This window comes from Lagenorhynchus albirostris, chromosome 3, assembly GCF_949774975.1.
Source record: "Lagenorhynchus albirostris chromosome 3, mLagAlb1.1, whole genome shotgun sequence".
NCBI classification, from domain to species: domain Eukaryota; kingdom Metazoa; phylum Chordata; class Mammalia; order Artiodactyla; family Delphinidae; genus Lagenorhynchus; species Lagenorhynchus albirostris.
Genome location: NC_083097.1, coordinates 152298586 through 152322517, shown reverse-complemented (window position 1 = coordinate 152322517; position 23932 = coordinate 152298586). Strand labels below are relative to the sequence as shown.

General features: G+C 38.7%; 1 protein-coding gene across 5 annotated transcripts in view; it reads right to left on the bottom strand.

Annotated features, from left to right (window-relative positions):
• The window catches only part of NSD1 (nuclear receptor binding SET domain protein 1), a 135760-nt gene that overhangs the window by 69463 nt on the left and 42365 nt on the right, over positions 1 to 23932 (bottom strand). For all 5 annotated transcript variants that reach the window (XM_060144282.1, XM_060144284.1, XM_060144286.1 and 2 more), the window contains 3 exons: positions 17348 to 17483; positions 7522 to 7694; positions 2715 to 5286 (listed from right to left, as the gene is read on the bottom strand). In XM_060144282.1, coding sequence (XP_060000265.1) covers positions 2715 to 5286; positions 7522 to 7694; positions 17348 to 17483 — 2881 coding nt within the window. The remainder of the gene's footprint in view (positions 1 to 2714; positions 5287 to 7521; positions 7695 to 17347; positions 17484 to 23932) is intronic.

Below are 23932 nucleotides of genomic sequence, written 5' to 3'. Positions count from 1 at the left end.
CAACACATTAAAAGAAGGAAGAAAATCACATGACCATCTCAATTGATGCAGAAAGGCTTGACTAAATTCAACACATTTTCCTGATAAAAAACACTCAACTAGAAACAGAAGGAAATAATCTAAAATAAAGGTCATTTATGAAAATCCCACAGCTAACACAACAGTCCATGGTGAAAGACTGAAAGCTTTTTCTCTAAGAATGCCCATTCTTGACACTTCTATTTAACACAATACTAGAAGTCCAATTAGGCAAGAATTAGAAATAAAAGGCATCCAAATTGGAAAGGGAAAAGTAAAATGATCTCTGTTCATAGATGGCATGACCTAATGTAAAGAAAACCCTAAAGATTCCACAAAAAAGCTGTAAGAATAATAAATGGATTCAGTAAAAAAATCAACATTCAAACATCACTTGTGGGACTTCCACAGTGGTTAAAAATCTGCCTGCCAATGCAGGGGACACAGGTTTGAGCCCTGGTCTGGAAAGATTCCACATGCCGCGGAGCAACTAAGCCCATCCTCCCCAACTACTGAGCATGTACTCTAGAACCCATGAGCCACAACTACTGAGCCCACATGTCACAACTACTGAAGCCCACGCACCTAGAGCCCATGCTCCGCAACAAGAGAAACCAGCGCAATGAGAAGCCCGCGTACCTCAATGAAGAGTGGCCCCTGCTCACCGCAACTAGAGACAGCCCACACACAGCAACGGAGACCCAATGCAGCCATAAATAAATAAATAAATAAATAAAATTATTTATTTATTTATTTATTTTAAAAATCAGTTGTTTCTACACACTAATAATGAACAATTCAAAAAGGAAATTAAGAAAACAATCCCACTTATAATGGCATAAAAAAGAATAAAAACGCTTAGGAATAAACTTAACCAAGGAAGTGAAAGAGTTGGGCACTTAAACTATAAAACATTGCTGAAAGAAATTAAAAACACAAATAAATGGAAAGACATCCTGTGTTCATGGATTCAAAGACTTAAACATTAACAAAATGTCCATACTACTCAAGCGATCTTCAGATTCACTGCTCTATCAAAATCCCAATGGCATTTTTTGCAGAAATAGAAAAAAGACATCCTAAAATTCACAGGAAATCTCAAAGGACCCCAAATAGTCAAAATAATCTTGACAAAGAACAAAGATGGAGGACTCACACACTGTGTTTTCAAAACATGTTACAAAGCTACAGTAATCAAAACAATATGATAGGACTTCCCTGGTGGCGCAGTGGTTAAGAATCCACCTGCCAATGCAGGGGACACAGGTTCGAGCCCTGGTCTGGGAAGATCCCACATGCCGTGGAGCAACTAAGCCCGTGTGCCACAACTATTGAGCCTGCGCTCTAGAGTCTGTGAGCCACAACTACTGAGCCCAAGTGCCACAACTACTGAAGCCTATGTGCCTAGAGCCCATGCTCTGCAACAAGAGAAGCCACCCAATGAGAAGCCCATGCACCACAACGAAGAGTAGCCCCTGCTCGCCGCAACTAGAGAAAAGCCTGCGCGCAGCAACAGAGACCCAACACAGCCAAAAATATTAAATAAATAAGTGTAATTAAAAACAAAAAAAAATACGATATTACCATGAAGACAAACATATAGATAATGAAACAAAATAGAGGGCCCAGAAACAAGCCCTTACATGTATGGTCAAATTATCTTTGACAAGGGTGCTAAGACTTTACAATGCGGAAAAGATAGTCTCTTCAATAAATGGTGTTATATACAACAATGTGCATACAGTTAATACTGTAATATACACTTTAAACTTGTTCAGAGGGTGAATTCATGTGTTTTTTACCACAATAAAAATAAAGCGTTGATACACATGCTAAGTAAAAAAAACAAAGTACCACATATTGTATGATTCCATTTACATGAAATATACAGAACAGGCAAATCTATAGATTGGGGAGAAATGAAGGGAGATTGAGAAAGGGTACAAGGTTTCTTTTTGGGGTGATGCAAATGTTCCAAAATTAATCATGTTTATAGATGCACAAGTCTCTGAGTATACTAAAAAACCACTGAAGTATATAAACTTTCAACAGGTGAATTTTATGGTCAGTGAATTATGTTTCAATAAAGCTGTTAGAATCTACTATGGTAAACAACATTGAAAACTTATGTTTAAGGAAAGGCAGTTTTATCCTCAATAACAATATTGTATAATATTATATTTTGAAAGACTCCTGCTGTTTTCCCTCTGCTGCTAAGGAAGGATACCCTGGTACTTCATATTTTTAAAAATTTATTCTCAAACCTCATTCCAGAAGGGATGCAAGACATCTAAGGCCTTCAAATAAGTACTACAGAACACTTACACTTTTTCAAAAGCACGTCCCCTTTGTCTACATAACAGGAGGACCTTCCTTAATACTTACAATACCAAATTGAGTCCCCAAAAGTTCACAGATTGAAAAAGGTAGGAAATGGGGAGCAGGAACAAATTGTCCTTGAGACTCAATAAAAGCAAAAGAAAAAAGAGCTTCTTGGTAAAACAATTTCTGAAAGTATATGGAAACCTGGTCCTCAAAATTCAGATCCTTCTACATAAAGTCCTTTCTTCACTTCAAGTGATAATCCTTCCCTCCCAACTTACACTTAGGCCTTCCATGAAAACAGACCAACTTCAGAAGGGTATCATTATCATCACTTCCTCTAGTCCCTTTCTTTCACAGTCAGGAGTCCTTACCTGGTTCAGGGAGCTCAGGCTGAGGGGTCAAACTGGGAATTCCTGGCTCCTTTTCCACCTCTTCATTGCTGGCACTGGATTTATCACAAACTTTCAACCGTGGCCCAGCTGAATCTAAGCAGTCGGCATGATTTGGATCTGTCAGTGCATCCTCTAGTATGTTCGTCGAAGGAGGAGGTCTCTGTTCTGGGAACTCATCTCCCTTCTTTACAGGGTCAGCGGGAAGCAAGACCCCAAAGGCACCCTCAGAGTTTTCTTTCTCCCTAAATCTGTTAGTGCGCTTACGAGGTTTAGTGCGCCTTTGGTTTAAACGCTGCCACCGCTTTTTAGGCACCACTTGATTTACACTAGTGGGTTCATCATTCTCACTAATGATTTCAGACTCCAGCTCTGTCCCTTTTCTGTTTTCAAAAGAGGGGTCTTTTTCAGGAACTTTATCAGGGTCAGACTGGTTGACTTTATTATCAAAATTAACACTGGAAAAATGGGTACCATCTTCACTTGTTAAATGGCCCATTAATTGAAGGGGTTCTTCTTTACCAGGGTCTTCTGCCTCACCTCTGGAGGAGCTATTCTCTGAACCCCTACTCTCTCTGTCTCCCTGCAGTGCAGCCTCAAGAGTCACAGCTGGAAGCTGGTTCAGTTTTCTTTTGCGCTCTGTCTTTAAGGCTTTACGGTTCACTGTGTTCTTTCCCATCTGGGTTGAAAAACCATCTCTTAATTTGGATGGCTTTGATCGACCACAGTTGCGCCTAGTAATACAGTTTGAACGATTTTTGCCAGAAGCAGGGAGGTCTCTTTTATCGGACACCAAGCCAGGTAGGGAGGTAGATAGCTCCCCAGACAGTGCAGAGTCACCCCCACTAGGGCTAGAACGGACTGGATCCTGAGTGCCATCTCCATTTTTTTCTGAATTGTGAGTGGAACCTCCTGAAACCAAGACCTTAGAAGCCCCCACAGGACTACTGGTAGAACAGTCCCCAAGACCAGGACTCCGATAAGAGACCAAGTTCTGAGCAGTCATTAACCGTTGCTCCTTGGTCTTACTATCATGCATATCTTTCAACATCATTAGTAATGTACTGAATTTGTAGTCTGGTTCAATAGGTATATGATTCTGACCAGAGGCAGAAGAAAAAAGTAATGGTTTTGATGGCTTTGACATTCCGGAGTCACTGACATCTTCACTTAAGGATCTATAAGAGAGTTCTTTCAACTCTGACAGAACGTGTTTCACCACTGCTGTTTCTATGTCACTCGAATCCCTGGTTTTCTCATGCATGTTGCTCAGTAGTTTTAGCCCATCCACTTTCCCACTTTTGGAAATGCTGGCCAAAGGAGAGCCTTTGGTATCAGAAGAGCAGCATTTCAAACTGCAGTCCTCATCTGCAACAGGCGGTTCTACTACAACTGGGTTTTCTTTATGTTTGCACTTGATACTTCGGATCTTGGGCTGTTTGCTTTTCGAATGTAACAGAGCTTGATTTGTAGCCCCACCTTTTATTATTGAGTTCTCACTGGAAATGCTTGATGGTGTGTTAAATTTTGGAGAAAGACCATCATTTCTAAAATCTGATTGGGGTTTTCGGACAAGAGTTGATACTTTAAGATCAGAGAGATTAACCTGAGACGTCTCAGTTCCAGGCTCTACTGTCTTGGTACAATCCATCAAGTGGTCTGTGTGTGAGTTAGTAATGAGGGTCTTCTGCTTTGCTTTTACCTTAGTGTTCGTGGCAGGATACCTAGAATACTTTACCTTTTCATTTTTCTGCACAGGTAACATGTTCTCTGTTCTATCGAAAGCATCTGCAATTTCAAGGACACTATTATCAGACTCTGAACTATGATCTATGGGATCCAGATCACTGCTTCCATCATCATCAGAAGTGGTACAGATACTAATGGAATCACTTCGCTTTTCTTCATCACCTGCTCCAATATAGCAGAGCTGCACTTTTGAACTACACACCAGACCTCGCTGGAGTTTCTTCTTCTCCCCAGAACGTTTAGAGAGCAAGGCACCCTCAGACAAGCCCAGTAAAGAGTCACAATTTGAAGTCTCAAAATCTTTCTTCGCAGTGTTTTTTGCACAAGAAGAAAATAGGAAACTTCCTGGGGCAGAGCTGGGCCCTGTGAGGCTGTTTGCTATCCGGGAAAGTTCATTAGAGGCCTGCTTATCAGATACATCCCCAGAAATAAAGTTTAGGCCAAGGTTCTCTGGAATCTTTCCCCTCCGTTCTTCCTTATGTGCTTCAAATTGCATGTGGCCCTTTTTCACACTAGTCCTTTTTGGATTATCAGAGCTCTTTCTGGCTAGAGACTTAGCACAAGGTTTTTCCTTCTCATCTGCAGAATGTTCAGAGTCAAAAGCCAGAGATTTCAAGCAGCCATTAAGCAACAGGTCATGTTCTGATTCAGGGTCATTTGTACAGTCCTCAAACGGCATATCCTCCTCACTGTCCAACTTGAGTGAACTGGTGACACATTTTCGGTTCTTCGACCCTTTGGGAACATCATACTGCTCAGCAAGACCAACACTGGCTTCCCATTTACTCAAAATTTTCTGAGGAACCTTAAATTTAAAGAGAAAAAGATTATCACTAGTCTAAGAAATAGAAGGGGAAACAGGCAGATGATCAGTGAACACCTCTCAAATCAGAAGCTTTTCCAAGCCTTGTGCTTCTTCAAGGCTCTTTTATGGGACTGCCAGGTGGTTAACACCCACAGTTCACCCAGAACTTAGCTAATGGGGATTCCTCAACACTAGTTCTACCACTAAGATCTATCACTGGAGAAAGATTGATCCCATAAACCCTCCACTCCCCTTACCATTAAAAGCACAAAAGAGTACACCATAAATTAGACTACAACATTACATTACTAATCAACATTATATTACTAAATCAAGGAATAACCAGACCACTCCTACTTACCCCTCCAACCTTAGAATAAAGATTTCCCTCCTGACTTATGAAGGCCAAGCACTTGCTCAGTTACATAAAAGAGAAAGCAAAAGGCTAAAGAAAGGAGATACATGTGGAAAAACTAGGACTGGAGAAATGAGTAAGGCAGACCTGCCCTAGAAGAAATGAAATTTGGAACTCTGGTTATCACCAGGCCCTTGGCTAATCAAGATTCTTCTATACGTGTTACATACCATCTGGATTATAAGGACTTCCCTGGTGGTGCAGTGGTTAAGAATCCGCCTGCCAATGCAGGGGATAGGAGTTCGATCCCTGGTCCTGGAAGATCCCCCATGCCGCGGAGCAACTAAGCCCATGCGCCACAACTACTAAGCCCGCACGCCACAACTACTGAAGCCCATGGACCTAGAGCCTGTGCTCTGCAACAAAAGAAGCCACCACAATGAGAAGCCCACACACCGCAACGAAGAGGAGCCCCCACTCGCCGCAACTAGAGAAAGCCCGCGCACAGCAACAAAGACCCAATACAGCAAAAAAATTAATTAATTAATTTTCTTTTAAATCTGGATTATAACCAAGCAGTGTCCTGGGCTTAAACATGTAGTCCAGAGACATCAATACACCCTGGATGTATGACAAGTTACATATGCTCTTTTCTTGATTCCTCACAGCATAAGGACATTGAGGCTCTGTGAAATATACCTAATTTTCAAGACACTTATTTCCCTCCCTGGCTTCATACAATAAATGTCAGTCAAGGTTCTATCAGTTAGTGTTCACAAACACTTTAATACTTGTGAAAGGTCATGTTCTGCTGACCATGTAAAAATTAAGGCCACTAGACAGGAAGCCTCCTCTTATAAAGCAATAAACTGATCATCTGGTTTACTTTACACACAAACACACACCCATTGACTTTCTAACTACGACCATAGTAAATCAATTTTCCAGAACCTGAAAGCCCTAGAGAACTCCTCTGAAAAGGGGGTTGGTTAATCTACATAGTTAAAGGCTTGACACAAAAACTCTGACACCTCCCCACCACCAACCACCCAAAGTATTAGAAAGGATAAAGTTATCCTCTTCTATTCTATCCTAACACACTAGTTGTTTCAGAGCATCAGATGTATGACATATAAAATATTTATTTCTAATCCTCACAACAGTTTGACAAGGTACATATTATTACATTAGCTTTACAGAGGAAGGAACTCCAGTTGTAAATAGCAGGGACTGCATACTGACTAAAAATTATCCTAACTGTGATTCTTATAAAATAGTCTAAAAGTCTGAAACACAAATCTAAGAGGAACTATTTCCTCTTCTAGAATAGACTATAAAGGAGTATCAAAAGAAACAGCCAAAACTTTAACACATCAAGCAAATGAAACAAAAACATCACGTTCTTTATTAAAACATAACCAGGTTTGAAACTGCTTAAGCCTTAACAACCACACACAAAAACCAAAACAACAAACAAAACAAAAATGTTTTAAAGTCTTATCTTTCTCATTTTTAAGAGAAATAATTAATCCAGAGAGTGAAAAGTAGAATATTTCATTTTGATGATCATTTTCTTCTTACATCAGATATAACCAAAGATGACTGATCATGCCTTTTTTTACTATCACATCTAAGTGACATGGCAGAAGTTAACTGAAATCATTTCTCAAAAAATTGAGTATAAATATTTGGAAGGCTAGCCCCATCTCATCCCTGCAAAAAAACTTGCTTTCTGCCAATTTTTCTCACCAACATCCTACTACCAAAGGAAATAACTTATATTCCAAAAATATAATACTTCTTCCTTTGATTGATCCTGTAAACCCTCCCTACCTACACCCAAGAAGATAATTTGAGAGGCTTTTTTTTTTTTTAAATACCTTATGCCTATATCCTTTTTCTTTCTGCTTCCCTCTTCTCCTAAGGACAGGTAGCTCTTCAAATTGATGTCTGCCTTCAAACATGACGATTGCTTTTCCAGCCACCCAGGCTCTCTCAGAAGGATCTCCAAAAGCCTCCACGTAGTACTGTCGATAGGGCCTCCGGTTAGAAACTAGATAAAAATAAAAACCACAGTGTCATTGCTTTAAAAAACTGATATTCATCATCAAGAGAACAGCCACATAGCAGTGGCCAAAGAAGCCTCTTTTCACTTAAAACTAAAATAAAATAAAAACTCAACGAGCTAAAAAACCTACAGAACAAGAAACTCTGAAGTAGGTCAGATAGAAGGTAAATTTTCAATTTTCAATTTATGTGACAAGAAAATGGTTAAGAGTGTAATGAAAGAATTTAATGGTTTGGTCTGATGATATGCTATATATTCCAAACCAGTTGGAGGATGATTAGCTAATCATATAACAAATTAATGTAACAACTAAGTTTTTTCTACCATCAATCTATAAAATTTTATACCCTCATTACCAGAAATCACAAAAGGCATATGATAAGCCACAGCATCACAAATATAATAATCAACAAGAACTAACCACCAAATAAACTCTTAAAACATTATGCTAAAATACAAGGAGGAAGAAATGTTTCAACACCATGCCACGTATGATGTGCTAACATTTATGACACAGCTACTCTGGGCAAGGTACTATACTAGGTGCTTTGCATGTATTCTTCACAACAATGAACTCTAAAATATAAGTAGTATAATCTCCATTTTATAGACAGAATAATAAATCCAACGACTTCAGACAGGGAAAATTCAGAGTGAAACATTGGTTTTGCAGAGAAAGTGAAACTTGATATTTCAAACTACAGAATTTTTTTTTAAAAAAGGAAATCTCAACAGCCCCCTCCCCACCAAAAATCCACTTATTCTATAGTTTCTTGGCTGTCCAAAGTTCTATGCATACAATTACCAAAAATAAAAATACAAATCTCATCCAGAAAAGATTATAATCAAATTTACCTAGTATGTGTTATCTTCTACACACTTACCATCTTTGCATTTTTCATACCAGTAAAAAATGTCACAAAAGAAATATAGTCAGGGCTACACAGGTGTAATGATTTGTCTCTATTTAGAAAAGGAAATCATTTTATATAAAAATTCACTTTAACTCACACTGAATTCCAACCTGGTAAAATTTTGTTTTATTGTACATTTTAAAAACAAGTTCTGTAAAAATAACAAACAAAAAAACCTGAACTCCTTAGTCTCTACCTACTAAATTAAACACATCAATAGAAACCACCTATAAAGGGGGATTAAATGTGTGTATGTGTATATATACACATACATACACACACACACACACAGGTTCTTAAAGTCAGTCTGAAAAGTACATCATTCTCCCATAAATAAGTAAATTCAACTAACACAGACTGAACATTCATGACGTCCCAGCACTATACAGAGGACTGAAAAGAACTCATTGCCTGGTGGGTAAGAGATATACAGTATAAAGAGATTATGGTAAAACAGCATGCTAATTGCGATAACATGAACATTCTTTTTTTTTTTAATTTTTCAAGTATGTCTTGAGTACACTACATTTTACTATTCGATAGTATCTATTGGTGATGGCATTTTTTAAAATTGAGATATAACTGACGAATAACATTAGTTTCAGGTATACAACATAATGATTCGATATTTATATATATTGCAAAATGACCCCCACAATGTCTAGTCAACATCCGTCACCACACGTAGTTATAAAAAGATTTTTCCTTGTGATGAGATCTTTTAAGATCTACTCTCTTAGCAACTTTCAAATATACAATACAGTATTAACTATAGTTGCCATGCTATACATTACATCCATGTGACTTATTTCTTTTATAAATGGAAGTTTATAACTTTTGACCCCCTTCACCCATTTTGCTCCTCCAGTCTGTTCTCAGTATCCATGAACTTGATTTTGTTTTTTCAATTTTGGTTTTTTTAGATTGCACATATAAGTAAGATCATACAGTATTTATATTTTCTCTCTCTGATTTATTTCACTTAGTAAAATGCCCACCAGGTACATCCACGTTGTCACAAATAGCAAGGTTTCGTTCTTTTGTATGGCTGAATAATATTCAATTATGTATATATACCACATTTTCATTACCTATTCATCTATCGATGGACACTTAGTTGTTAACATTCACTTTTTTCAAAGTGAAAAATCATTAACTGGAGGACAAATGGGACACCTGAGCAGAAAATTTAAAGGTAAACAGTTTGTTGAAGGGAGAATTCCTATATAAGGGCTCAGAACCCTCAAAGACATGAATGAATAAAACGAATGAAATAGCTAGGAACTGCAAGTAGTTCAGAACACTAAATCATAAAGTGGAAGGAAAGGGAAACTAAGCAGGTAAGCAGTGGCCAGACCTGAACAGCTTGGATACCATGTTAAGAGTTTGACCACTGGGACTTCCCTGGTGGTCAGTGGTTAAGACTGCGCTTCTAGACACAAGAGGGAAGAGATATGGGAACATATGTATAACTGATTCACTTTGTTATAAAGCAGAAACTAGCACACCATTGTAAAGCAATTATACTCTAATAAAGATGTAAAAAAAAAAAAAAAGACTCTGCGCTTCCAACACAGGGGGCACAGGTTCAATCCCTGGTCAGGGAACTGAGATCCCATGTGCCACACTAAGACCCTCCATGTTAAGAGTTTGACCATTATCCTGTTGGCCCTGAACCTCATTTAAACTGTGGAACCACAGGCTCAGTTTTCCATCTTAAAAAGATAAATCTCCTTGACCTCTGAATAACACATTTAACAGGAAACAGGAAACTCAGGAGACCAGAGATTACCAAAATAGTATATACTCAAGATGACTAAAACCTAAACTAAGGTGGCAGCAATGGGAATTAAAAGAACAAAATATGAAAGATTTTTTTTAAGAAGACAAATCAAAAGGACTAGATATTAATTAAAAGTCAGATAGAATGTGACCACCTAGAGGGGTGGGATAGGGAGGGTGGGTGAACCAAGAGGGAAGAGATATGGAAACATATGTATATGTGTAGCTGATTCACTTTGTGATAAAACAGAAACCAGCACACCCTTGTAGAGCAATTATATTCCAATAAAGATGTTAAAAATAATAATAATTAAATTAAATTAAATGTAAAAAAAAAAAGTCAGATAGAAAAGATACTTGAACACCAATGTTTATAGCAGCATTATTCACAATAGCCAAAAGGTGAAAGCAACCCAAATGTCCACTGAAGGATGAAAGCATGAACAAAATGGAACATTATTGAACATTATACATCAATGGAATTATTGAGCCTTGCAAATGAATGAAACACGTAATACAACATTTACCAGGGACTGAAGGTTATTGTTAAATTGTTAACAGAGTTTCAGTTTAGGAATATGAAAAAGTTCTGGAGATGGCTAGTGGTAATAATTGCACCAAAATGTTAATTTACTTAATGCCACTAAACTATAAACTTAAAAATAGATAAAATGATAAAATTATGTTACATATATTTTTTACCACCAAAAAAATCAGATAACAATTGGTAGTAAGGATATAGAGAGATTAAAACCCTCATCCAGTGCTGATGAGAATGTAAAATGGTACAGTAGCTTTTCAAAACAGTCTGGCAGACCTAGCTCTTCCACTCCCAGGTATTTATCTGAAGAACACAAAAACTCTAATTCAAAAAGATAATATGTCAGCTTCCCTGGTGGTGCAGTGGTTAAGAATCCACCTGCCAATGCAGGGGACACAGGTTCAAGCCCTGGTCCAGGAAGATCCCACATGCCGTGGAACAAGTAAGCCCATGCACCACAACTACTGAGCCTACGCTCTAGAGCCCACATGCCACAACTACTGAGCCCATGCGCCACAACTACTGAAGCCCATGTGCCTAGAGCCCATGCTCTGCAACAAAAGAAGCCACTGCAATGAGAAGCCCGTGCACCACAACTAGAGAAAGCCCATGTGCAGCAACGAAGACCCAACACAGCCCAAAATTAATTAATTAATTAATTTAAAAAATATATATATATGCACCCCTATGTTTACTGAAGCGTTATTTATAACAGCCAAGATATGGAAACAACCTAAGTATCCATTGACGGATGAACGGATAAAGAAGATATGGTATATATACACAATGGAGTATTACTCAGCCACAAAAGAATGAAATCCTGCCATTTGCGATACTGATGGACCTTGAAGGAATTTTGCCAAGTGAAATAAATCAGACAGAGAAAAGATAAATACTATAGGTTTTCACTCATATGTAGTATCTAAAAAACGTAACAAGTGAACAAACAAAATAAAACAAAAACTCATATATACAGAGATCAGATTAATGATTACCAGAGGGGAAGGGGGATGGGCAAAATGGGTGAACGGGGGAGACTGTATGGTGATGGATGGTAATTAGACTTGTGGTGCTGTACACCTGAATTTATATAAAAAATTTAAATTAAAAAAAAGTCAGGGGGCTATTTAAATTAAAAAAAAGTCAGGGGGCTTCCCTGGTGTCGCAGTGGTTAAGAATCCACCTGCCAATGCAGGGGACACAGGTTTGAGCCCTGGTCCAGGAAGATCCTACATGCCGTGGAGCAACTAAGGCCGTGCACCACAACTACTGAGCCTGCGCTCTAGAGCCCGTGAGCCACAACTATTGTGCCTGCGTGACTACTGAGCCTGCGCTCTAGAGCCTGTGCGCCTAGAGCTCGTGCTCTGCAACAAGAGAAACCATGGCAATGAGAAACCTGTGCACCGCAAGGAAGAGTAGCCCCCACTCACCACAACTAGAGAAAGCCTATGTGCAGCAACGAAGACCCAACACAGCCAAAAATAAATAAATAAAAATTAAAAAAAAAAGAAGTCAGGGAATTCCCTAGTGGCCCAGTGGTTAGGACTCGGCACTCTCACTGCCAGGGTCCGGATTCCACCCCTGGTTGGGGAACTAAGTAAGATCCCACAAGCTGGTGCAGCCAAGGCGGAGAGTGTGAGTGTATGTGTGTGTGTGTGTGTCTGTGTGTTTGTGCGTGTACCTCAAAAAGTCAAACAGAGTTACCATTAGAGCCAGCAAGTCCACTCCTGGGTATAAACCCAAAAGATAGGAAATATATGTCCACATAAACACTTATACATGAATACTCACAGCAGCACTGTTCGTAATAGCTAAAAGGTGGAAACAGTCCAAATGCCCATCAAATGATAAATTTATAAATAAAACATGTATAATATTTCATACAATGGAGAGCCCACGTGCTCTGTACCCTGCGCACCACAGCTACGGAGCTCATGCACCCTGGAGCCCACACACCACAACTAGAGAGAGAAAAACCCGCAGGCCACAACTAGAGAGAAGCCCTCACGCTGCTGCAACAACAGATCCCATGTGCCTCAAGGAAGATCCCATGTGCCGAAACTAAGACCCAATGCAGCCAAAAAAAAGGAATGCAGCACTGATACATGGATAGATCTTAAAAACATTATGTTGAGTAAAAAAAGTAGTCACAAAGGACATATTATATGATTCCATTTATATTAAATATCCAAAATAGGCAAATCTATAGAGACAGAAAGTCGACTACTGGTCGCTTAGGGCAAAGGGGTACGGGAGGTAAAAAAGATTAGGGGGAAGGTAGGTAAAGGACATGGGTTTTCTTTTCCTTCTCTTTTTTTTTTTTTATTTTAAATATTTATTTATTTATCTGGCTGCGCCGGGTCTTAGTTGCGGCACTCAGGATCTTTATTGTGGTATGCACCTCATAATTGTGGCACGCGGACTTCTTAGTTGTGGCATGCATGCGGGATCTAGTTCCCCCACCAGGGATCGATCCCAGCCCCCTGCATTGGGAGTGTGGAGTCTTACCCACTGGACCACCAGGGAAGTCCCCATGGGGTTCTTTTTGGGGTGGTGAAAATGTTCTAAAATTTACTGGTTACACAACTCTGTGACTTACCAAAACCACTTAATTGTATACTTTAAAGGGGTGAATTGTATGCTATATGAATTACATCTCAATAAAGCTGTTTTAAAAAAAGGAAAAAGACTTAATGGTATAGGACACAAGAAGGAAGAAAGGGTAACTACTTGGTACTTGGTTTAAGTGACTAAGTGGCAGTAATTTATTCACTAAGGCAGGAAATGAAACAGAAAGTACTGGTTTGAGGAGGAAAATAGTTAGGTCAGTTTTAAACAAGCTGACCTTAACTGCCTAAAGGACCTCCTGGTGAAAGCTTCAAGTATAGAGTTGGGATGCAGATTTGAAGCCTGGGGAAACACTAGCACTGTGGATATGAATTCAGTTTACTGATGACAGTTAAAACTCAAGAGTTAATAAGGATGGAAAGAAGGAGAAGGAGAAGGAGAAGGAGGAGAAGAGAACATGAAAGTCAAGAACAAGATAGATAGTTACTACGAGGAAGAATTTTCCTGCACGAGACAACCAAAAAATTAAAAACTAGTATCCACTGTACTACCAGGTCACTAATGACTCTGCTTAGAACAAGGTTAGTGGAATAAAAGGAGAGAATGAGAAATTTCAGTGCGTTCAGAAACGAGTGGCCATCTGGAAGTGGAGAAAGTTGATGATTCCTCCAAGAGTGGTTATGAAGGGAAGGTGTCAGGAAGACAGAGTCATGGGTAGGAATTTTAGGACAATAGGTTTATTCAAATATTAGTTCCCTTCAGTACTATAAAGAGCCACACTAATTCTATGCTCTAATAAACCAAGTTAAGAAACATCTTTTTAAAAACTATTATTAGGGAATTCCCTGGTTGTCCAGTGGTTAAAACTCCACACTGCCACTGCAGGGGGCATGGGCTCCATCCCTGGTCAGGGAACTAAGATCCCACATGCCTCATGCAGCGGCAAACAACAACAACAGCAACGCTCTAGTCACCATCAATACCATATTCTCCTGGTATTTCTCTTCCATCTCTGATTTTCCCCCATCTCTTTTGCACACTGAAGTCTCCTCCTTACAGACCTCAAACGTTGGCTTCCTCAGAGCCACCTTTTATCTCACCGTATATTTTATCCCAAGGCCATCTCATCCATGCCCTACCCATGGCTTTGACTAATATCAACAAGCAGATGTCACCTCTAAGTTATAGATGTTCCAGTGCTCTCAGGAAATGAGGACACTATGTATGTACTGGTAAAGCTAAAAACTTGGGAACCTGCCTGAGGTATAGAAACCTTAGGCTTCATTCTCCCTCACTCCCCATTATCTGTCCATTAGCAAATCATATAGATTTTATCTCCTAAATAGTTCTTCATTCCCTATTCACAACTATAATCTCACCATAATCCCTGCAATGACCCTTTTGATTATCTCCTCTGATTTGTGTCCCTCTCCAAATCATTTTCCACACTGCACTCAGAGTGAACTTTAAAAAACACAAATCAGATCACATCTCCCTCTGCTCATAGCTCTTTAATGGTATCCTATTGTTCTTAGGAAAAAATACAAAATTGTTAATGAAGTCTACAAAATGCTGCATGATTTGACCCATATCTATTTCTCCAGCCTCATACTGTACCACCTTCCATCAGTCTATGGGCGGCAGCCCTTTCAGGGATTGAACATATACTACTTTCTGTGCTTGGAACCATCTTTTTTCCCTGGTTAATTCCTACTTGTCCTATCAGGTCTCAGATCAAAGATAATTTTACTAGCAAAATTGGCCCTGACTACCCCTGAACCAAAAGTCCAGGTTAGGTACCCCCACTAATATCAGTGACTGTACATCAATATTTTGCCTTGAACACACCTCTCAGTTAACTATCTATTTGTCTGATTACTTGCTGGTGCCTTCACCCTTTAACTGGACTCTAATTATACACAAAGGGAAGCAAAATGTTTTGCCAATTACTGGATCCCAATACCTAGCTAGCATAGTACCTATAGAATGTACTTATTACTTGTTGAACAAATGGCATAGACCCAACTAGTGCATATAAAGAATATCACAATGAGTAAGAAACCATCAGTCAAACAGGCATAGGAAGGGTAGAGGGGGAGGACTAAAAGAATTTTCTACAGTAGAATTTAAATGTCCAAACAGGTCACAAAGTTTGATATCATTTTCTTTAAACAGTGAGCTATAAAGGTCTTTGGGAACTTCACTATTAATATTCAAAATATAAAATAAAATCCAACATACTACTTTAGGCAAGTTATCCTACAGATAAACAGACATGAAACACAGTTATTATTTATAGCACTGTTTTGTATGCACACAAACACACATGTGTATGTGTATACGTATGTATTTTATGTGTAATCTTTCTAACACAAGATTAGAAACAACCTAAATATCCATCAACAGGGGAATGGTTATATAAAGTACACCATATTCAAAAAGAGGAAAATTATAGAGCTGTTTAAAAAAAAAAAAGTTTTCAATGGAAAAATCTCCAAGAAGTGAAAAAACTGTAGAACAGGGGCTTCCCTGGTGGCACAGTGGTTAAGAATCCGCCTGCCAATGCAAGGGACACGGGTTCGAGCCCTGGTCCGGGAAGATCCTATATGCCACGGAGCAACTAAGCCCGCGTGCCACAACTACTGAGCCTGTGCTCTAGAGCCCGTCAGCCACCACTACTTAAGCCCACGCACCTAGAGCCCGTGCTCCGCAACAATAGAAGCCACCGCAATGAGAAGCCCGCACACCGCAACAAAGAATAGCCCCCATCCACCACAACTAGAGAAAGCCCGTGCACAGCAACAGAGCCAACACAGCCAAAAATAAAAATTAATTAAATAAATAAAATTTTTAACCCCCCCCAAAAAAACCCTGTAGAACATACATACAATATGCTATATTTACGTTAAATTCAATCAAAGGGGGTAGGGAGATGAAACTATATAGTTGGATTTACATAAAGAAAGTCTAGAAAGAAACATTAATAACAGCTGGTTACTTTTTGAAAGGAGAGGTAAAGAGTGGGGCAGACCAGAGTTTTTTTAATCTTGTGTGTATGTAACCAATTTAAAACCTAAAACACATATATTAAAACTACAATAAAATCACAAACTATCTTAACAGGAAAGAGGGAGCTCAAATGAAGTTTGAGCCCTTATCTTATACCATTTTTTTTTTTGGCGGTACGCGGGCCTCTCACTGCTGCGGCCTCTCCCGTTGTGGAGCACAGGCTCCGGACGCGCAGGCTCAGCAGCCATGGCTCACGGGCCCAGCCGCTCCGCAGCGTGTGGGATCCTGCCGGACCGGGGTACGAACCCGCATCCCCTGCATCGGCAGGCGGACTCTCAACCACCGCGCCACCAGGGAAGCCCGTTATACCATTTTAAAGTTAAGACACGTAAGATTCATACAGAACAACCAAATAAGTAACAAACTTTAGTAACTACAGAGAATAGTCTAAATCAAGACTTTAAAATTCAAAATGACTTATAAGCAATCTTTATAACTGTTTCAGCTTTAAAACTAACAAAAATGATACAAACCTGAAGACTGAAGTAGAAAAACATAAATATACTGAAAAGTGATTCTGGACAATGTAGACTTTAGCTAATAAGCCTAACATTTTCTGGCATCTACAGATAGAATAATTGAGAATTTTTAAATCATAGAGTAAAATAAAACAAACCTTAAAAAAAAATCCAGAAAAGACAAAATACATAATAACAATTCATTAACAAAATGCTCAAAGGTAAGAATGAATTATTACTAACGGAAACTGCAAGTTGACAATTCCATACTGTATTTTATCATGTATAATCAACTGCAAGTATTACCTTTCATTTTTGAGTGTGTGTTAATCAACGGATCAGAACAAATCCTGCAGGGCCACCAAGGGCGTCTCTTGAATTTTGCCCAGATGAGATCTCCAACTTCATACTTCAGTGGCGTAGCCTTTTTCTTGGGCTGACACTTGAAACAGACAAAACATGGGGCATCAATAAAAATCAGAACCTTTTGAAACAACATATCATCTTTCCACTAGCCTTCTGAGAAAGCATTACCAATGAATACTAGATGAAAACACTCCAGCTTAACCACAATTACAAAATAAGTACAATTAAAAATTACTGTCTTAACTATTTATAACACAGCGCTTTATAAAGTCAGTAGTAGCTCTCAATTTACATTTGCTTTACATAAGTAAACTACCTACATTCTAGGAAAATAAATAAGCTATTTCAAATTTTTAAAGAGCTAAAAACTGAAATAATAGATAAACAGAATCATCCCAAGGAAAAGATATCTTTGCCCAAGTCCTTGGATCACAACACAACAGGGGTGGGGGGTGGGGGGTGGAAGAAATTTAACAATGTCAAGAGACTCTGATACCACTACATATGCCAACTTTATCTCAGTAAACTGGGGGAAGGGGAGACTGTGGTCCCTTCTGCAGGTGATACTCTACATCCTTCTCAAACACAGACATTCTTATTAATTAATTTACAATAATGGCCTACTGAAATAATCCTGAAAGCTACAGGCTAGATTCTGGCAATGTCAGCACAACTGACATATTTTTCCCAGGACATGCAAGAGAGGCTGCATCCAGAACAGTACACTGCCCAACTCCAAGGGATACCATTGAAGCACAACACAATATGAATCAAGCTCCCTGGACATATCCAATGCAGAGACCCTGGCTGCATCTTTTCTCCAAAAATAATACCTAATTAATCTGCAATCCAAATGCTTCCATCTCAGCTCTAAACCTATACCCATGCCTTTAACACCGCATCAACAGTACGGAGGTCTCCTGCCCTCTGAGAGGAAGATGGCTTTGTGTTTAGTAGGACTGAGCTCCCCCCGCAGCCATAAACCACACAAAGGAGTTCACATGTGCTGAGCTGTTTCTGGGTAGCTAAAAGCAGCACCTAAGGTACTTGGACAAAGGATAACCTACTCCATTTACTCCAAGGGGGCATACAAATATTATGATTTTCTATAAATGCTATGTCCTAAAAAAGGCTTGGTGAGTTCCTCCCTCAGACTCAGTCGTCCCTCCTTAATGCCTAAAACAGTACCCACCTAGTACATATTAAGTGTCCAATAAAGAATATGCTGCATGAATTGACTGAAATCATTCAAATAAAAACGATGAGTAATACCTGGGGCTCAAGGATATCAAAGTATTGGGCTCAATTCAATGATTTGTAAGTTACCATTCAACTTTAAGACTGTGCATTCAGAGAGAAGTAAATCTCACAGAATATCCTTATTGAAAATAGTGTCATTAGTTCTTCATGTATATAGAGTTACTCGGAAATGAGACAGAAACTACAACTTTTAAAACATTTTTTTTTGAAAAGCAAGCCCCAAGGGCCATTTTTGCCTGTTATCATTCTGTAAGTTGTCAGAAAAAAAAATTACTTCAGAGCTAGTTGGCTTTGAAACTTTAAAACCATGATACCAAGATGGAATAGAAAACTCTTTTACATGCCCCTGTACTGAAAACTACAATTTAAGTAGGTTCCCATAAATTTCGGATATAATCTGATTTGTAATCATTTATTTGGCAATCATTGATAAATATGGACTTGCTTATTTATCTGAGTCCTAAACGACTTTAAATATACTACCATTTACTTGATGTCTGCTATATACCAGGCACTGTTCCTCCTTTAATCCTCTTAAGGTAGATACTATATTATTACTCCTATGTTACTATATGCCTATAGTCATATAGTTATGTAGTAGGTAGCAGAGACAGGATTCAAACCTGGGCAGTCCAACTCAGGATCCCAAACTCTCAACTACTATCCCAATAACAATAAAACCCCATGATTATTACATGCTTTATGACAAATTCAGCCATAATCAATCTATAACATGATACTGGTTCTGTCTTTGCCATATATTACTACTACAAAGTGACTGTAGTAGTAATATATCAGGAATATATCAGTGATCAGGAAGTAAAGCCATAAAACACAAGGCTTCAATAACAGATGGATAAGAAAGACCATGAGTGGTACTGCTTAAAGCCAGAAGCCAGAATCATACAAAGCAGTAATGAGCCGTCTTCTGACTCTATCACAAATTGTGTCACCTTAAACAAGTCAGTTAATTCAGCATCAGCACCCTAAGACATAATAAAACCAGGAAAGAAACACTTGCTCTACCACGAACCATGAAAATGAAAATAACTATTAATTCTACTCCCAATATTTTAACCCAAAGGAAATAATCCAAAAAAGTAAAAGAACTGTAAAAAGATATCTAAAGCAGTTATTTATGACAACAAAAAGTTAACATCCTAGACAACCTATGGAATGAGAGAAAATATTTGCAAACAATGTGACTCTATATTACAAAATATACAAACAGCTCCTACAACTCAATGACAAAAAACAAACAACCCAATCAAAAAATGGGCAGAAGATCTAAACAGACATTTCTCCAAAGACATACAGATGGCCAACAGGCACATGAAAAAATGCTGAACATCACTAATTATTAGAGAAATGCAAATCAAAACTACAATGACATACCATCTCACACCAGTCAGAATGGCCATCATTAAAAAGTCTACAGGGACTTCCCTGGTGGCGCAATGGTTAACAATCCGCCTGCCAATGCAGGGGACAAGGGTTTGATCCCTGGTCCGGGAAGATCCCACATGCCGCAGAGCAACTAAGCCCGTGCGCCACAACTACTGAGCCTGCACTCTAGAACCCGCGACCCACAACCACTGAGCTCGCGTGCCACAACTACTGAAGCTCACATGCCTAGGGCCCATGCTCTGCACCTCCACAACAAGAATAGCCACCGCAACGAGAAGCCTGCGTACCACAAGGAAGAGCAGCCCCCGCTTGCCACAAGTAGAGAAAGCCCACACACAGCAATGAAGACCCAATGAAACCAAAAATAAATAAATAAAAATAAAAATTGGAAGAAAAAAAGAATGGATCAGATTCTACATAAAAAATAATAATAATAATAATAATCTGCCTGCCAATGCAGGGGACACAGGTTCAAGCCCTGGTCCGGGAAGATCCCACATGCCGCGGAGCAACTAAGCCCATGTGCCACAACTACTGAGCCTGCGCTATAGAGCCCGGGAGCCACAACTACTAAAGCTCACGCACCTAGAGCCTGTGCTCGACAACAAAGAGAAGCCACCACAATGAGAAGCCCATGCACTGCAACAAAGAGTAGCCACCACTCATTGCAACTAGAGAAAGCCTGCACGCAGCAACAAAGACCCAATGTAGCCATAAATAAATAAATAAATAAATAGTCTACAAATAATGAATGCTGGAGAGGTGTGGAGAAAAGGGAACAACCCTCCTACACTGTTGGTGGGAATGTAAATTGGTACAGCCACTATGGAAAACACAATGAAGGTTTCTCAAAAAACTAAAAATAGAGTTGCCATATGATCCAGCAATCCCACTCCTGGGCAAATATCCAGAAAAAACTCCAATTTCAAAAGATATATGCACCTCAGTGTTCACTGCAGCACTATTTACAATAGCCAAGACACGGAAGCAACCTAAATGTCCGTCGACAGATGAACGGATAAAGATGCGGTATACATATAAAATGGAATTCCATGCAGCCATAAAAAAGAATGAAGTAATGCCATTTGCAGCAACCTGGATGGACCTAGAGAAAGACAAATATCATATGATATCACTTATATGTGGAATCTTAAAAATGATACAAATGAACTTATTTACAAAACAGAAACAGACTCACAGACATAGAAAACAAACTTACAGTTACCAGAGGGGAAAGAGGGGGTGGATAAATTAGGAGTTTGTGATTAGCAGATACAAACTACTGTATATAACATAGATAAACAAGGTCATACTGTATAGCACAGGGAACTATATTCAATACCTTGTAATAAACTAAATTAGAAAAGAATCAGAAAAAGAATGTGTTTGTGTATAATTGTATCACTTCGCTGTACACCAGAAACACAACGTTGTAAATCACCTATACTTCAATTTTTTTAAAAAAGTTAACATCCAACAAGGGACCTGTTAAACAAATTATGCTGAAAACTCCATGAAATATGCAAAGTGCAGATGAAGTTAAGGAATACTGAAAATGTAATACACAGCCACACATATGATATACCAACTATTTAGAAACTATGCCAAAACTATGATTAAAAAAAGTCACTGAGAAACACAAATAAAAGTTTCATTAAATTAAAGGTATCATGGGTAAAGATTTTCATAAACCTGAGACATTAATTTCCTCCTTACTATTTAATTCATTTACCAGGATGACCAAATAAAACAATATATACAAACTTACTGGGGAAAAATGTCTATACAAATACATATTATTAATGAACAGCAACATCCATTTATATACTAATTTTTTAGTATATAAAAAATTAGAAACAGGCAAGAAGTCCAGACCAAAGTGAGGCTTCCAAACATGAAAATAGAGAAAATAACAAGGGAAAATTAAAGGTGGAAAAAAAAGGAATATGACTCTTCTCTTCAGAAGAGCTTAAAAATCTCACATGGGGAAGAAAGACTCCAAAATAACTCCTTGTAAAGCCCATAATTCAACTAAACACCTGCATACAAAGCTCTACAAGAAACACAAAGATGAATTCCTGTTTTAAGGCACTTGGAGAATATCAGGGAAGACTAGAGTGAACAAATGTCAATGTGAGCTTAGACTGGCCGGATAGGCGCATTTCAGAACAGCTTTCCCTAATATCTCTGTATGTCCAGTTGGATGAAACATATTGGTGCTAATTCCCTGGTCAGGGAACTAAGATCCCGTATGTCAGCGGGGCGTAGCCAAAAACCAAATTTTAAAAAAATACAAAATTTAAAAAAAAATGTTACACTAGAAAATGTTTAACACCAAAGAAGGCAGTAACAAAGGATTAGAGGAACAAAAATACAAGACATAAAAAACAAAGAGGAAAATGACAGATATCAATCCTACCTTATCACTATTTACATAAAATGTATATGGATTTAAAATTCAAAGGCAGAAATTGACAGAAGAGATTAAAAAATATTATACAACTACACTGTCTAGAAGACACACTTCAGATCAAATTCAAAAAAGGGACTGAAAGAGGATGAAAAAGAAATAACATGCCAACAGTAACACACGGAAGGAAGTAACAAAAGTGGGGACATAAGTACTGATCCTATAGAAATAAAAAGGATTATGAGAGCAGTAGCAACAGTTGTACACCAACAAATAGGATAACTCGGATGAAACAGATGAAGTCCTAAAAACACAAAACCTACCAAGACTAAATGACATAGAAACAGAATATGTGAATAGACCTATAACTAGTAAGGAGACTGAATCAGTTGTGAGTAATCAAAAAATCTCCCCACAAAGAAAAGCCCTGTAGGGACTTCCCTGGCGGTCCAGTGGTTAAGGTTCTGCACTTCTAATGCAGGGGGCACGGGTTAAATCCCTGGTCTGGAAACTATGGTCCCGCATGCTGTGAGGCGTGGCAAAAAAAAAAAAAAAAAAGCCCTGGACCCAGTGGCTTCCCTGGTAAATTGTACCAAACATTTAAAGAACTAACACCACTCCTTCTCAAACTTTTCGAAAAAAACTAAAGAGGAATAAACTCTAACTTACTGTTTGAGGACAGCATTACTGATACCAAAGTCAGACAAAGAAAAAGCTACAGACCAATATCCTTTTTTATAAGTTATTTTTATTTATTTATTTATTTTTGGCTATGCTGGGTCTTCACTGCTGCACGCAGGCTTTCTCTAGTTGCAGTGAGTGGGGGCTACTGCTCGTTGCAGTGCGCAGGCTTCTCATTGCGGTGGCCTTTGCTGCAGAGCACAGGCTCCAGGCATTCAGGCTTCAGTAGTTGCAGCTTGCGGGCTCCGGAGTGCACGCTCAGTAGTTGAGGCACACTGGCTTAGCTGTTCCGCGGCATGTGGGATCTTCCCAGACCAGGGCTCGAGCCCATGTCCCCTGCACTGGCAGGCAGATTCTTAACCACTGAGCCACCAAGGAAGTCCTAGACCAATATCCTTTATAAAGACTGATGCAAAAATCCTCAACAAAATTCAGCAAAACAAGTTGAACATCATATTAAAAAACCATAATATAAGTATCAATCATTGTTCTGAACAGCTGAAACTAATATAATGCTATTATGTCATTATATCTCAATTAATAAAAAACAACCAAAACAAAACAAAACACCATGACCAAGTGGGATTTATTACTGTAACACAGGACTGTTCAACATATGAAAATAGATAAATTTAATACACCACATTCACAGAATGAAGGATAAAAATCACATGATCATCACCACTGATGCAGAAAAGGCATTTAATAAAATTCAATGCTCATTCATGATAAAAAAAATACTCAACAAACTAGGATTAGAAGAAAAC